This window comes from Cygnus atratus, chromosome 1 (assembly GCF_013377495.2).
Source record: "Cygnus atratus isolate AKBS03 ecotype Queensland, Australia chromosome 1, CAtr_DNAZoo_HiC_assembly, whole genome shotgun sequence".
Classification (NCBI taxonomy): domain Eukaryota; kingdom Metazoa; phylum Chordata; class Aves; order Anseriformes; family Anatidae; genus Cygnus; species Cygnus atratus.
In genome coordinates, this window is record NC_066362.1 from 204,993,200 (window position 1) to 205,009,931 (window position 16,732).

Here is a 16,732-nt window from a genome sequence, read left to right on the forward strand (position 1 = left end):
GACAGCAGGATGAGATAATTAGATATCTACCAGTTTCATCTAAAGGAGAAGAAAAATCCGCTTTTAACCCAGGAAAGGCTTTCTCAAGAGCCTGCACATTATGAAGCACCAGGGAATCCACTCGTTAGGTAGCCCTTTCATACTGCAGGAATAAACCCCACTGCCCCAAACCAGCTTAGCCACGAGAAACCAGCTCATGGGTGAGTGCCATGGAGCTGTCTTTCTCAGGCTTTTGACTCTGTTTCTCTTTTCCCCCCTTCATTTGATGTGTTTGTCCCCACAGTCTCCTGTTTCTATCTTGCCAAAATACCAACCACACCTGCGTTTCCCAGAGCAAATCCAGGGCAGCGTGTGAATCATAGAATCACAGAATCAATAAGGTTGGAAAAGCCCTCCAGGATCATCTGGTCCAACCACCCCCCTACCACCACTGTCACCCACCAAACCATGTCCCTAAGCACCACGTCCAGCCTTTCCTTGAACACCCCCAGGGATGGTGACTCCACCACCTCTCTGGGCAACCCGTCCCAATGCCTGACCGCTCTTGCTGAGAAGAAATGTCTCCAAAGTTGCAATGGTTGGGCTCTTCCAGGAGGGCCAAAGTTGAAAACGCTGCCTCCCTTGCTCTTTCCAAGCCTGCCATATATGAATATCCTTAGAGGGTCAAACCCAAGTCCATCAATTTTTGGGTGTTGTGCAGTGGTCAGTAAGCAGGTATCTAGAGAAGACTACATCTTCCACCTCCTCCCCCTCCTCCTCCTCCCCCTCCTCTTCCTCCTCCTCCTCCTCCTATTTTCACTTTTGTCAACCATTTTCAGCACAGGGATCTCCTTTACTACACGTGATGGCACCTAGTAACTTTCAGGTGACTTCCTTTCCATGCTCTTCTTCAGTCTCCACTTGTGGCCAGCTAAACTTGAAGCCTCCAGAAAATCCTGCAGCAAGGAGTCCCACAGATCGTTTCTGCATTGCTCAAATTAAAGTCTCCTTCTGTGTGTCCCGAGCTTGGCTCCCGTTATCTTTGGTGATGTCCTGTCATCCTTGAGTTAGGCAGGAGCGGGCAGGTCATCTCTACCACCTTCTCCCTGCCATTATTGGTTTCCTCAGCCAATTCCTCTGTTTTTCTGTAGTTTACAGACACAATAGGGCTGCTTCTCTTGCCCCTTTACCTGAAATATCCTCAAATGCTTCTTGTGTTTGCATTACTTTTCATCTGGGACAGCTGCAGGAGGAGAACTGAGCCATCTCCTCTGGGTGCGGTTGCTTCACGCACGCTCAGGAGGTGTTTGCTCACTCCTTGGACATTGAGTATTCCTCTTCCCTTCTCTCATCCTCCCCAAAAAAGTTCCCCACACTCTGGTAAAGCCCACTGAAATGTGAGGTCTGGGCCACATCCCAAGAATTCGCTGTTGTCACCATTTCATTTGTGAGAGGCCTGGGTTTGGTTCAGGCTGCAGTGACTTTGGTCCAATTAGAATAATCTTAACCAGTTCATAGAAGACGTCGGTTTAATCAAAGACAATATATATGGGTCATGATGTCTGCCATTTGTCACGGTCAAAGGGGAGCCCCTTGCCCCTGCAGGAGCAGATCAGTACCTTGAAGATGTTGAGCCTTCTCTTTCCTCCTGTATTTAGGGAGCAGAAGGTGTCTTCTGGGTCTGGAGGATATCCTGGTGGTCCAACCCCCTAGTAGCCCTAAATATGCATCCCCACTAGATTCAGAGAACATTTGGGCAGGGATAAATGGCTTTGTTTCCTCTGAAAGGGAGTCAGTTCACACACACTAAAGACTCTTAGACTTGAACCAGCACCCAGAAGCAAGCACATTTTTTTGTGTGTCAAAAAAATGACTATTGCTGTGAGCAAGAGGCTCGGGCAGGCATGTGCACCTTGACCACAGCTAGAAATACACTAGACATGAAAAGGGGTAAATCTCCACAAGGAAAGGGCCACAGAGAAAAAGTTATTGGAGTCAAAGGTCAAGGGAGTGTTTTATTGGCCTGAGAGCCAGAAGATAAAGTCCTTTCCTCACTTCTGCTAAAGATTTGGGTAGCCCTGGCTGGGTTAGCGCTCTCCTTTCATTCCTGGTCTGCCTTTTCTCTTCCAGTCTGGCATCTCTGAGCTAATGATATTTCTCACTGTGTGGAGCCTGGTACAAAGCAGCCCAGATTTTGGATAGTTTCTCATGTTGGGGCTACCATGGTAATGTTTCCTTGACAAAAGAGCTATGACAAGGAAAGGTGAAGGTCCAAATTCTTTTTCAAAGGCATGAGGATGTCCAGTTCCCACGGTATTCCCAGGGGCTGGGGGATATTTTCCAGAGGGTTTGTGGGAATGTATTGGGAAGGGTAAATTTCACCAGAGCAATACTAAGCTCTGCAAAATGTCATGTAACTGGACCTCAGGCTGGATCCTGCATGTCTGGGGGGAACTTTTGGCAGCTGGGAACACCACGCTACCCACCTCACTCCCAACTGACCTCCTGGTGATATGACCATTTTTCTCAAAAAAGGAGTTGGGCACCACGAGGCTGTTCTGATAATGTTTAAAAATTGCAGTTTTGTCCCAGCATCTCATTGTTGAAGAGGTTTGTCCAACTGGCAGTGGTTACAGACTAGGAGAGCATATAGAAGTGATTCAAAATTAACAAGCTTTGGAGTTCTTCTAAAATTGGAAATCATCCTTGGAAAGGTAAACCCACCCCAAATACCCCATTTTAAGCCAGAGAAACCAGGAGCCAGTCCTTTAGATGATGGGAGAAACTTCCTGACACTTTGCTATCACCTTCAGCCCCACGATACCTCCTGCTGATCATCTCAAAGCTAACAGCAGGTACTGATTTTTGCTTCTCATAAGGCTTGTCAAACACTGAAGAGGTTCAGTATCATCACACTGTAAGACCCTTTTCCTGCATTCTTTAAGTGAACGAATTAGTGTGCCAAGGGCAGAGGGAAGGACACGGCTCTTATTCCTCTCTTCCATCTCTATTTCCATCCTCCTTCACCTAAGAGGTGGAGGGCAGAGCAGTTTAATTATAGTATTGACTCCAAAAGCTGACACAGGTGCCTGCCTCCCAGATGATCAAAACTAAGCCTCAAGTTGTCTTTTTCAACTTCTTTTCTCGGTTCAAAAGTATTGCTTTCGATCCGCTTGGCTTTGTAACACGAGCCGTGCTTGGGATTTGAGTGCTAATGGGTAAAAGCATCCCTGCAACATGTTTTGTGTGGGCAGAGACTAGCATATGTTCACCAGAGACATCGGCATGCCAAGTCTGGGGTAGGCTCTGTGGGGCCAGTGCAATGTGATTTTTTTGGGGCAGAACCCTATTTTTGTGGGAGCGATTTGGGGCAGCCCAAAGCTAGGGGCAAGGGAAGGAAGCATCAACAGTGCTGTGGGATTTATTTTGCTCTTGCGAAGGCCTCCTGCTCTCTCTCACACCCTCCAATGCCTGCTTCAGGGAAAAAGAGACAGTGACAGCACAGGCTGCCCAGAAAGCTAGAAAAACTCGGTCTCGGTTATCAAAGTCATTTGTTTGTGCTGAGTTCCCATGTCCAGCCCTGCTTGTGTAATGGGCCCCCGTCTCTGCCAACTGGTTCTCATATCCCGCCGGGAAAGCGCTTATCAGAGCCTGATACCAAAGTCTCAGGAGGGGAAAAATCTCCAAGCAGTTTGCTTTTTCTTCCAGAAACCCCAAGTTCAAAAAGCAAAGTAAACTCCTCTCTGGCTGCTCATGTTCTTGTACCGTGCGTGTTGACTTCTGTCGGTCTGCCCACGGGCAGCTCTTACTATGGACCATTGACCTGGGGAGGGAGAAGGGAGATGAAATGGATGTCTTAAAGGAAGGCAAGCTATGGTGGGGAGTCCAGAGACTGCTGTGGGCTCTGGAGCAGCACTGTGTGCTTCTTGAAGAGAAATGGCCCTGGGGGTCCTGGTGGGCACCGGGTGGAACGGGAGGCAGCCACGTGCCCTTGATACTCAAAGGCCTCGTGGTCTTTTGGGCTGCCTGGGGCAGAGCAGGGCCAGCAGGCCGAGGGAGGTGATCCTTCCCCTCTGCTCAGCGCTGCTGAGGCCGTCCCTGGAGTGCAGGGCCCAGCGCTGGGCCCCCCAGCACCAGCCAGAGCTGGGCACCCTGGGGAGAGCCCAGCGCAGGGCCCCCGAGGTGCCGAAGGGCCTGGAGCACCTCTGCCGTGAGGAGAGGCTGCGAGAGCTGGGGCTGCTGGGCCTGGAGCAGAGGAGGCTCCGGGGGCTGCCAGCCATGGCCACCAGCACTGCTGGGAGGTGCCGAGAGGCCGGAGCCAGGCTCTGCTCAGGGGTGCCCAGGGCCAGGCGCAGAGGCCCCGGGCCCAGCCTGGAGCCCAGGAGGTGCCCTCTGCCCCTCAGGAAGCACTGCTGGGCTGGGCGGGTGCCGGAGCCCTGGCACAGGCTGCCCAGAGAGGGGCTGGGGGCTCCTCCGCGGGGATCTCCAGCAGCCGCCTGGACGTGGGGCTGGGCCCCCTGCTCGGGGTGGCCCTGCTGGAGCAGGGCTGGCACCGCAGGGACCCGCAGCTGCCCGACACCACCAGCCACACAGGGTCCTGTGAAGACATAATCCTTGTCTTCAATCCATCATAGAAATGTAACTATAGTGTCATAGTAACTGTGTGACAACTATACTGTCATAATACGACAAATATAATACCACATAATAACCACCTGCAGCATCCTGTTTGGTTTTCTCAGCCCCTTGTCCCTGCCAGCCGTGACAGAAGAGGCAGTGAGGTGCAAGCCAGCACCTGCCCTGCTCCAGCACTGGTGATGGTGAGGGCTGAGCTCAATGCAGCTCATTTCATCACTTGCATTGCAGGTGCCCAGGATTCCATGCCACCACCCTGCCTCTCACCCCAGCATCGAGTCAGGATGCCGCAAGGGAGATGCAGGGGCTGGGAAGCACCCCTGGGACCCACACTGACAAAAACAAAGCACCTTGAGGCCAAACATGAAGAATCCCTTTAGCTGCCCTAGCTTCTGGACCAGACCCAGACTAAACAGTTGGATGGAGACTCAGTGCATGGCCCTTTGGGGCCCTGGTGATATCACCCAGAGCCTTGCTTTTGTAGGACGCGTTCCCTTTCGCTCTTCTGTTTTGCTGCTCTGATCCCCCTAAGAAGGGTGTGCTGCGGTGGGGGGAAGAAATTTCGGCTAGGAATAACAGAGAGAAATACAGAGCAGGGCTGAATAGCAGGAAATACTTCCAGATAATGAAATCTGTGACAGGGCAGCAGGGATACGGTGGAGGCCCCGCACACGAACTATCTGCAGCCAGCCCCAGGGCAGGAGCTGGTCTCCAGTTCTCTCCTCTAAACCTCTCACTTTCCTGGTACCTTATGAAAAAGGAATCACCCAGAAAAGTCTCCTTTACTCAAGGAGAGTTTGAAAATGACCGTGCTGCCCTTTCTCACATGAAATGGACATGTAGCAGGGTGCTGTGCCAGCCCCACATTGGGTTGTAGGGTGTGAGCAGGCTCACTGGGTCTCTGTACAGCAAGTTCAGCATGTATCAGTTCCTCACTGGGAGCTGGACCTAGTTATGGAAAAGTCATTTAGATTCAGAGATAATTTAGGTTGGAAGGGAGCTCAGAGCTCTCTGGCCCAACCTCTCACTCAAAGCAGGGCCAGCTTTGAAGTTAAGGCCAACTCTGAAGGTAAATCATGTTCTCCAGGCCTTGTCCTGGCAGGTTTTGAATGTCTCCAAGGCTGGACATCCCTCACATCTTTTTTGTCCTACCACTCATTGTGAAATATTTTCCTTCCATCTAATGGGAACTTTCCATCACCTCTTGCACTGTCCCCATGCATCTTCCAGCAGAGTTTGCCTCCATCTTCTCTACACTCTGTGGGTAGGAGCACTTCCAGCCCATAATGGGGTTTCCCCAGTGCCCCTCTTTCTCAGACAGTCCCAGCTTGTCTGACAGTGTAAGTACAACCTCACTATTTGGTATTTTGTTTTTCCACCCCATCCCAAACCAGGCACTCCAGCATCCCAGCAGAAAAGCGGTCGGTTCTCTCACGTCACCCAGGGACATCTTTATTTTCCTAAGATCGACAGCACAGCATTGAACTCTTGAAATCTTTCCAACCAGAGAACTCCCCTAAAGTAAATACCAAGGGAAGTGCTTTCCACATTGTGTCACTGCTTTGTTGCCCTTCGCAGAGCTGAGCACAGCTGTGGGGAGCGAACGTGGATACAATGGCTCTGCAGCTCCCATCTCTGTGGGTAGAAGTCATCTCAAGCCATTTCTTCCCCCGTAACAAAAATTTCTGATGGCAGGAGCTGGGTTTGAAGCTTTTGTATTTTTTAATGATCTTCCAAATAGGTTTTAGTCCTAAAAACCTCCTTAAAATGCAATCCCAGCCAGCTGCAAGAGTCACTCGGTGCAGGAAGCCCTGTGCTGGCCATGCCACCCCAGGGTGGGTTTTGCACGTAGCGATTCGGTGCGTGCTCCAAAGACTAATTACGCCTCCGACAATGGGAGAAACCCCCAGGAGGGAAGGCTTGACGGTCTCAGACACACACAAGGATGAGGTTTTTTTATTTCTATTAATTCCCTGGCTCCCCGGTGAGCCGAGGAGGAGTCGCCGTGCACCCCGGCAAGGCTCCCTGTGCCCTGCAGGCTCTCGCTGCTGCAGCTTGGCGTTATTAACGCTGTCAATCAAAGCCTCCCCCAAAGTGATGCCGCTAACGAACTCGCCGTGAACTCGGCCGCCGCAGACGTGTGATTAGCTGGGATCAGCACGGCGGGGCAGCCCGTCTCGCAGGCGTGCGGCTGGTAGCGGGCTCTGGGACACGGCGGTGCTCAGCCAAGGTCTCCTCCATCCTTTTTTTGGTGGTCCCAGGGCTGGGACCTGCTCACAAAGTTGCGTTGGTGCACTGAAAGGCCCTGTGAGCAGGCAACAGGTGAGGAGAAGGTGCCTGAAGAGTTTGGGGGGGTGGATTTGGAGAGGGGCTCAGGCTCATTTGCTCTCAGGCTTGAGGACGTTAGGGTCAGATGGCCGCGGTGGGGCTCCGAGGTACCTGGCAGGGGCAATTCACAAGCAGCACAATTACTGAGTGAGTTTTCCTCACTCCTTGCTCCTTCTTGCAAGCCTGTCTTTTTCCAAGATGTATTTATCTCCTTTGAGTTAGCACTAACGCAGGGAGGGGAGAAGCTTTCTTGCATGAATAATAAAACCAGCATCCTCCTGTCCGTCAGATGAGATAACAAGCCTGCAGGGACACGGACAAAGACGACATTATCATGCAGGTCACCAGCAGGTTATTCTACAGTTCTCCTCTTCTGAGCTTCGCTCCATGCTGCAGGTAGCACGGCTGCAGTAGGTGACAGTGTCCCTTCTGCAGGGTGGATGGGACAGGGTGGTTGGGAAAGGCTCAGCCCCAGTTGCAACCAGTGCTGTTGTTGCAGGTGACAAAACCAAGAGCACCACCAAGCACACCAAGCCACCCAAAATGACTCAAAAGCCATCTGAGAGTGGCACTGTGCGTGTCCCCATGAAACCCCCGTCCCTATCCCCCTTTCCCAGGGATGATCCTGCCAGGATGCTAAAATTGGAGGCAGACAAGGGGGGACAGCTTGGGCTTCCCGTGCACACAGTAGCATCCTCACCAGCATCTGGGGGCCGTGGGGCAATAGCTGGAGCTGTTCTGTGCCCGTGGTTCTTCTGGTCTGTGGCAAATCTGGGGCACCAGGACCTGCTTGCCCCTCTGCTGGGTTTGCTGCTCGAATCGCTCAGTCCCTGCTTTTATCTCGGTGTGAAAAATTTGCCCAACATCACAGCTCAGTCGCTTATCCCACATGCCAGCTCAGATTAGGTGCTGTGATTTGTGTCAGATCAGATTTTGGCAGGCTTATTTCACACCGGCAGTGTGCTGCGCTGCCGGGGACAAAGGTGGTGGTGGGGGGAGAAAGAGCAGGGCAGAGATATTTCTAGGGAAAGATTTCCTTTTCCTTTCCTTTCCTTTCCTTTCCTTTCCTTTCCTTTCCTTTCCTTTCCTTTCCTTTCCTTTCCTTTCCTTTCCTTTCCTTTCCTTTCCTTTCCTTTCCTTTCCTTTCCTTTCCCTTAGCCTTCATACCATTTTCTCTTCCATTTTCTCTTCCAAATATTGTCTGTGCGGGGCTTTCCACTGCTACCAGACAGACCACAGAGAACTAGAGAAGTCGTGGGTCTTGTAACCGAGACAAAAAGGGGAACTGCGGTGGCATCACTGGCCTTGCTTGCAGCATTTCCTCCTATTTTTTCCCTAAAAGCTGTAAATTCTGGATCCTAGTTGCTGTGTTTTGTGTCTTTTCTACTGCAACTTCTCAGCTGCAAAGAAATGGCTTGGTGTTATTAGGAAGAAGCTAACGGGGCATTTTAGAGCTAGAAAAAAAAATGTTCATGGGTTTGTTTCCCAAAGATTTGGCTAATCCATTTTGAGGAGACGGACTAGCAAATTATTGCTGCTGCCTGGGGAAACCCTTTTTCCCCTGAACCAGCCAGACACAGCTCCCTCGTGTGTGTATTTCTTCATCTAGGAGCAGCTGTCTGAAAAGAAGTGGGTGAGCATCTCCCAGACGAAACCAAAACCTGCCAGCCCCGCAAGTCCTCTTGCTAAGCAATTTGCTGCTCCACTGCACTTGGAAGCCTGCACTGAAGCTTTTTTCCCAGCACCGGCAGCCAGATTAGGAATCGGTGCAAAACTAATTAGGTTACACATCTCAAAGACACAAACAAAAGCTATTTTAAGCCTTTGGGAAGCACGGTGCAAATAATCACAAGGGGTTCTTTCCTTTATTTAAACCACCGAGTTCTCCAGAGCTGTAGGATCCTGATGGAGTTGGGTGTCCAAGATCTAGCTCGTGCCCCATCACCTGTGGGTGAAGCCTCATGGGGCTATTGTCACCTCGTGGGGAGCATCGTGGAGGTCCCAGCACCTCCCTGAGGCTCCTTGCTGCCTCTCTCGGGTTGTCAAAGATGTTTGTGGCTGTCGGTTCTTCCTTCTTAGGGATGTCATGTGCTTTCTCATGCCCTAACCTCGCATCATCATATGAACCCAAAAACTGGTGATTTATGAAAACAATAAAATAAACATCCATCGCTGGGGCAGGATGGTGGGGGTGACACCTGCTGCCGTGGTGCCCTTTGGTGCAAAACGAGGTCTGCGTCGGGTAATTTGGGATCACAGGCAATACCCTGCATCGCCCTGCTCATCCACAGGGGCCATATCCAGCCCGTGTTGGTCAGGCACCTGTTTCCCATGACCCCGTTGAGCTAAATGTTTTTGGTGAGCTTTTGTTGGTGCCCAGCAGTTTTTACAGAATCACAGAATCATCTAGGTTGGAAGGGACCTCCAAGATCACCCAGTCCAACCTCTGACCTAACACTAACAAGTCCTCCACTAAACCATATCACTAAGCTCAACATCTAAACGTCTTTTAAAGACCTCCAGGGACAGTGACTCAACCACTTCCCTGGGCAGCCCATTCCAATGCCTAACAACCCTTTCGGTAAAGAAGTTCTTCCTAATATCCAACCTAAACCTCCCCTGGCGCAACTTTAGCCCATTCCCCCTCGTCCTGTCACCAGGCACGTGGGAGAATAGACCAATTTAGTAGCAAAGCTGTCATTTTATTCAATAAGAACTTGCATGGACCAGTGCTGCCTCTCTCCATCACCTTCCAAGGAAGCCCTCAATCTCAAAGTGAATTTTTTAGGGACTATGCTTAGTTGGATCATCACGTCCTTACACCATGGGAGCTCAGCCTTCCGCAAGGCAGCGTAGCTCTGCAATGGGGAGCGGCGGGATGGATGGGCTCAGCAGCTCAAGGGGGGGTTCATCCCGCAGGTACTGGGATGCTCATGCAGATCCCACCCCAAAAAACCCTCCTGTGAAGCTACACCTGCCTGATTCTCCATATAACACGGAACTTGTAGCATTTAGTACTTTACCTTTGTGTCTCCCAACTGTTTTTGAAAAGTTTGGGGCAGTGCAAGGGATCAAGTGCAAGATGACCTCGTGTTCAACTTGCCCGGTCACATATTTAGTCCAAAATGCTCTGACGGGCCTCGAACGTCCGTATTCAACCCCCAGCACCGGGGCTGATGACTGGCATTTCTTTTCCAAGGGCTGCCCTACCTAGACATCGATAATAACCTTTTCTTTGCTAAGGAGCTTCTTATGTACTCGGGAGCAGAAGATGCTGAAAAACAAATGAAGCCTGGATTCTCCCCTGGCATTATTCCTGATATTTAAAAAGCTGAACCGGTTTCCCATTGGTTTTATTAGCCTTTCTATCCTGGTATTTAAACAGAGATGGGATCAGCGTGCTCGGTATCTGCAGATGCTCCCCTCTTAGGGTTTTTCTGATGGACAGGGTACCCAGGGCGCTGCGTCCAAAGCTCCTGGGCTCCTCTAAGCTGCTGAAAGGCATTTTGGCAGTTTGTCATTGAGGAACGAAGGCTATTCGGGTCCTGAGAGTGTGGCTGAGCTGTAGGGTGGGAGCAGGCTTGCTCTAAGCCTCAGGACTAGCACTTCTCGGGGTCATTGAGCCATTAGGATTTTCATACCTAACCAAATAACCAGCGGGATTTGGGTCTCGAAGTCCTGGGTCTGTGCGCTGCTGGTATGGATGCCCAGTCCCAGAGCATCCTGGGGTGGAAAGGGGACGTCCACCCGTGTCACCCCACGCATGGCAGTGGTTTCGTGGCCCTCATGGCTTGAGCAGTGGGGTTGATGCTCCCTCTCTGCTTGGTTTCAGGCATGGAAGAAACGCTGGTTTGTCCTGCGCAGCGGTCGGATGAGCGGCGACCCCGACGTCCTGGAGTACTACAAAAATGACCACTCCAAGAAACCTTTACGCGTGATCAACCTCAATTTCTGCGAGCAAGTGGACGCGGGGCTGACCTTCAACAAGAAGGAGCTGCAGGACAGCTACATCTTTGACATCAAGACCAGCGACAGGACCTTCTATCTGGTGGCCGAGACTGAAGACGACATGAACAAGTGGGTTCGCAGCATCTGCCAGATCTGTGGCTTCAACCAGTCCGAGGAGAACACAGGTACCGTGTCCACAGCCAAAATATGTCCTGTCCCGTCCTCCCTACAGGACCTCTTTCAGTCAGACTCATGGGAGAAGGGTGCAGCCCCGTGCAAGGCTGGGGTCTGGCTCATCTCTGGATGAATACACGGGGAACCTCCATGAGGGTGTCCTACCTTTGGCAGCCAAAGCAGAGCAGGCTTTGCCCCTCTAAGCCACCCAATTTATTTTTTTCCCCGTGACTGTAGACTTCTGAGCCTCTGCTGAGAAGTTGGTGGGGTTTGGGGTGTCTTTTAGCTGCAGCTTTTGTCCTCATCCATCACCAAAGTCCCCTTAAGAGTCATGGGATTCAGCGGTGAAAATCCCCCTTGTTCAGAAGTTTCAGCCCCTTGGTGGGGCGGGGTGTGGTGAGAAGCTTTAACGGGACCGTGTCCCTCCTCCTGCTGTGGTTGTTCCCAGCACCAACACTGTGTTGTGTGAAGGACACCCGCATCCTCCTCGCCTGATTCCCTTTCTCCTGGGACACACTGGGGGAGCCTTGGGTGGGAGGAGGTAAATGTTGGGTGGTTTTGTGCAGCAGCAGGAGCTGTTCCACCACCCAAACCCAGCTTTGCTTTGGCAAGCTGCTGCCTCAAGTGCCACTGAGCCACCTCCACGTCCCCAGCATGGCCTGGGGACCTGCACGCCCACCCCACCGGGGCTGTTCCTCAAAACGGTGCCGCCAGCTGCCATCTCCTGCTCCTCAAGGGCTGCCCAGCTTGCTCAGAGGCACCGTGAGGGCTCACATCCATCCTGAACAGCACGGGATGGGGCTGAGCACCTGGGGTGCAGCCCCGCAGTCCCGCTATGCCTGGTATCAGCTGTGGGCATCTTTGCTTTATCTCATCCATGGCTTTATCTCATCTGTGGCCTTATCTCGTCCACGGCTTTATCTCGTCCATGGCTTTATCTCGTCCCTTTATCTCGTCCATGGCTTTATCTCGTCCCTTTATCTCGTCCATGGCTTTATCTCGTCTGTGGCTTTATCTCGTCCGTGGCTTTAGTGGCTTTATCTCATCTGGGCTTTCCCCAAGCCTCAAGCCACGGGTTGGAGGAGCTCAGCTGGGGCTGCGAAACCAGCCCAGTGTCTGCTGCCAAAGGAGGTGGCTGCCAGGAGGTGCCAGTGCCATGCTGAGAGCCCTTTCCTCCCAAACACCGCGCCGCGTTCGTCCTCGCAGCATACAGGATAAACCCTCTCCGGGCATTACTTTTCTCCCGTCTCACCCCAAATAAAAGATCTTCAGATATCAGCCTTGCAAAAAGGGGACCCCAGCCTCGTGCTCCGCCTGCATAACGCTCCCCGTAACGACGTCCAGCCTGCGTCTGTTTCGGTCCAGCACGGAGCAGCTGCGATCTGCTGAAACCCTGCCAAGATCCCGTCGGGCAGGACAGCAAACAAAGCATCGCGGCGGCGCGCGGGCGATCTTCCCCCACTGACGCATTAAATGGGACGTCACCTTGGCAATGGGCGTGCGAGCGGCAGAAAGGATCCTCGATAACGCCACGAGCACAATCTCGCAGGGAAAGGTCAGGCTGAATAAATGACATCCCGTTGCAACGCAGTCGTCGGGGTTTGGTGAGATCGTAGGCACCTTTTTAAGAGCTCTGCATTTTCCGTTCTGCCTGCGTTCAGCTTGGGGGGGGAAACTTTTTTTTTTTTTTTCCTTCCCGTTTAGGAAAATGAGCTGCCAGCGCGGGGACAGCGGGATCGATACCGGGCTTCGGTGAAATAGAAACCTGGGCATCAAAAGGGAAAACAATCTCCTGCCTGCAAGTCCATCTGCCCCAAAGGGAACCGAGGAGTTGTTAGACTGCAGGGATCCAAACGCTGTTCCCCGCGGGACCGTGGAGTGACATCAGCAAAAGAGGAACAAAAATCCCTGTTTGTAACAAAATCACAGCTCGCTTAACGCTGGAGGGAAAGTACCCACTTGAAACAGTACCCGGCTGCCAAAGCGCAATTTTCTGAGTCAGCTGCGAGCGAGCCTGCGGCGGAGAATGCAGCAGATGTGTCCAGATGCTGCAGAAAGAGGGAGCATGAATTATTCAGGGCTGGGGCTTCGCTTTGGTGCTCGCTGAAGCGGTGACCTCTGGAAGGAGCCTTTCCTTTGCCGTTGCTGCTAACCGATGCTGCCTGCACGTCCCGGTGCCCAGGGCTGTCCCTCCCCGGGGGGCAGGACCCCGCGCTTCTCCTCGTTGAACCCCACGAGGTTCCTGGCAGCTCACCTGGCCATCCTCTGGTGGCTAATTTGGGAAATCCCTCTGGATTTCCGAAATTAAATCACGTTTGTGCCGGGCCGGGTAACACCCAGGGCTCAAGGCTGAGCTTGCAGGCTCACTGCAGCCTGGTGGTAAGAGTCAGGAACTGGATGCCCCAAAAATGGAAGGAAAAGCTAACCATCAGAGGCAGGGATAGCTCCACGGTAATTATACCCATAAATTACCTCCACCACCATCCCAGCAGACAGGCGTAATGAGATCAGAAACCACCGGGGAAGCTCCCGTGGGCATCTTGCAGGTTGTTCCCGTTCCCGGGGACACGGCACCCGTGGCTGCAGCACCCTAACCCCAAAGCCTGCCTGGATCTGGCCCCGAAGCTGGGTTCTTCATGTCCTGGCCAGGAGATGTGAAGCTCCATCACCTGCAAACGTTTGCTGAAGCTGTGAACACAGCTGGATTACCTGCTGGGAGGGACACCCCGCATCAGGAGGGACCTCACTTGCTTTAAAGCAGCCCTAAAAGCGGCTGTGATCCCAAAGTGGGACTCACACTGCCCTGCGGGGCTGCAAGTTCCCCTCTGCAGGAAAAAAAAAAAAAAAAAAAAAACACCTTTGCAAGAACCCCCCCCAAAAAAATGGGCAAAGTGCTCTTTGATGCTTCCTTCTGCTGGCAGCGCGACGGGAGGCGGTCGATTTTCTCTCGCTTGGTTTTTACATTAGTCGGTCGTGTCCTGTCTAGACTGGAAGGCTCTGAGGATTAAGACACGGATGGAGTCGAGCACAATTCAACATCGTGCTGCTGCCGCCGGTCGCCAGCTGCGCTACACATCTGGCTCATCAAAAGGGAGCTGGCTGCAGCCTCGGGGACTTAGGTGGAAGCGGAGTCGCGGTCCCGCGGCCGCCCCAGCATCACCGAAGCCTCCTGGAAGGAGCTGCAGAGCAGCGAGATTGCTTTTTCCAGGAGAAGGGAAATGAAATTCACTCCCAGGTGTTCACCCAGCCCCGTGCAGCTCTTTGTTTCTGCTAGCACCTCGCTGCTTTGGTAGCTAATGACCGCTTTCGAACCACACCAGCCTCACAAGGAGGGCAACCCTGACGCTTTCTCCAGCTGGCGGCCAGGGATGTGGCAAAAAAAAAACCAAATCCACCAAGATTTTCCTTGCTCTTAGGGTGGGATTCGGGCTGGCTTTGTCCCCTCGCTGGCTTGCATCAGCTTTGCTCTCCATTGGGTGCCGGCCCCATCCTAGTATCGCCACCGGCGCCCTCGTTTGGGGGGTGAATATTTCTTGTTATCCCGTGGCCGCCGGGTTCCCAGGGCCCCTCCGCCGTGGGCTGTGGCAGGCTCCCAAGCTCGTGGGCACCGCGCTGTGTTTCCAGCCATCTGCATTTTCCCTGCCCTAGTGGGCAGGCGGCCAGGTCTCAGCTGCGCACTGTATTTTCTCATGCGCTTTTGTTTGGTGGGGGGAAGAAAGAAGGGGGGGTGGGGGAGGGAGAAATAAATAAATAAAGGCCGCTAAACATATCTCATCTGCCATTAACCCTTCCTGGAGCTGCTCTTCCAGGAAGAAACCCCGATGTTTCCTATTTCTGATAGGACTCAGAGCTGCAGCTATGGCAGCTTATAATTTAATTTCTCCTGGACCAGCGTGCAGTGAGCGTGTCCTCGCAGAGGTCCTGTGCACAGGTCACTTATTTCGGATGGATTAAGAAGTAGGTGCTTTCCTAATTCTGCCCCCATTCACCTCCCTGCTCCTTTTCTTCTGCCTCCTCCATGGGGCACAGGCTCTCCCAGGGCTTTGATTCATGGGCACTGATCAAAAACCCGGGGGATTTTAATATTTTATCATGCACTGTGTTACTGCCCTTGTGCTAGAGGTTTTACCCTGCACTGGAAGGAGGGAGGGGAATAGCTGCAGTGTTTCAGCCCAGTTTGCACGTCTCAGCTCAGCCGTGACGTCTCACCCCGATGGTCAAGGCTTCCCAGCGCTCGTCCTACAGCTTCTCCCTGACGGGCAGCAGCCTGGCCGCGGTGAAAAAAATCAGAGCAGAAAGAGCAGCAATGGCTCAGTGGATGAGTGACCGCCCCTGCTGCGAGCTGAAGGCGCTCGGTGAGGCTGAGCGGGGCGTGGGAAAGGGCCGGCGCTCGGCTCCTGCCCCGTGGGCTGCGTTTGGCAGCAGTGGCCTCTCCCTCCCAGCCCGGGCACGCTCGTCCCCAGCCAAAAAGGAGGGTTGTCGAGTGCTTTTTCTTTTCTTTTTTTTTTTTTTTTATCATCCGGGAATTTCGTTTCTTTTATCTGTGTCCCTGCTTGCTGCCGAGGTGCTCGCAGGGGCCGGCTCCCTCCTTGCTCTACCCGCAAAGCTCGGGGCTGGTGCTGTGCATCCCGGCTGGGATCAATCCCCAGCGCTCCCCAGGCTTTTACCGGCTCGCCGAGCGCCAGCCAGGGCCGGGCATTAATGTTTAATGGAGAGCTGAGTGTCTCTGCCTGCTAAGTCTGCAGGGCTGATGGTTTCCCAGCTGGGAAGATGGGGACTCGCCTTCCTCCTTCCACTCAGCTTGCTCCCGACCCACAGCATGTGGCTGCTCCTGCTCCCTTCCCTCTTCCTCCCCAAAAACATCTCGGTCCCATATCAGGCCAGCGATGCCTCTCGCCCCTCTGGTTCCAGCTTTGCTGAGCTCAGGGAGAAAAGCACGGCACTACACAACCCCCGAAGGTTTATTTGGAGGCTGGGAGCTGCCCCAAAGCTCAGCAAGGCACCGGGAAGCCCAAACCAGGGGACAGCCCCAGGGCAGCCCCCGATTCCCGCTGCCTCCACCTCTGCCATGGCCAGGAGGAACGAAACCAGAGGGGAAACCCTAATGACCAGGTACTTCCTTGCTATTGTGCCCGGCACACGCCTGCTTCCTTCCCTGCTCGCACCCTGGATGAGCTGCAAGCCCCGCAGCGGGCCGGGGAGCTCACTGGTGGCCGAGAAATGGGGGCAAGGAGGGAGGTGTGGGGCTGTCCTTGCGTCTCTGAAGGCACCCCAAGCCCCAAGTGCTGTGTTTCGGGATCTGCAGGCAGCACTGCCACCTAAGGGCAGCCAAGCAGGCAGCCAGACTGAGCCCTGCACCCTCAAAATGGGCCAGGACTCGATGTTTCAGCTTCTTTTGACTCGTTTCTTGGCCTTGGCTTTGACTTTGCAGTCTATGGGGCGCTTTGGCAAGCGACGAGCGAGGTTGTGGTTGAGTTGAGCTTGAGCTGTGGTGGGCATGGGGCAGATCTGCTCTGGTTCCTTCCATGTATGCCGTTAACCTACCCAAAGACCTAATTGCCCTGCCCCGTTTGGGACTTGGAGGTGGCCTGCATTGGGATGGCAATTTGGGGGTCCTTGAGCCTCTTCCTCTCACCCTACAGTCCCTATAAATAGATGCAGCCTTTCC

At 53.2% G+C, this 16,732-nt stretch overlaps 1 protein-coding gene across 1 annotated transcript in view; it reads left to right on the forward strand.

Annotated features, from left to right (window-relative positions):
• The window catches only part of GAB2 (GRB2 associated binding protein 2), a 79,332-nt gene that overhangs the window by 37,649 nt on the left and 24,951 nt on the right, over positions 1-16,732 (forward strand). Inside the window, exon 2 of the mRNA XM_035560500.1 lies at positions 10,775-11,075. Coding sequence (XP_035416393.1) covers positions 10,775-11,075 — 301 coding nt within the window. The remainder of the gene's footprint in view (positions 1-10,774; positions 11,076-16,732) is intronic.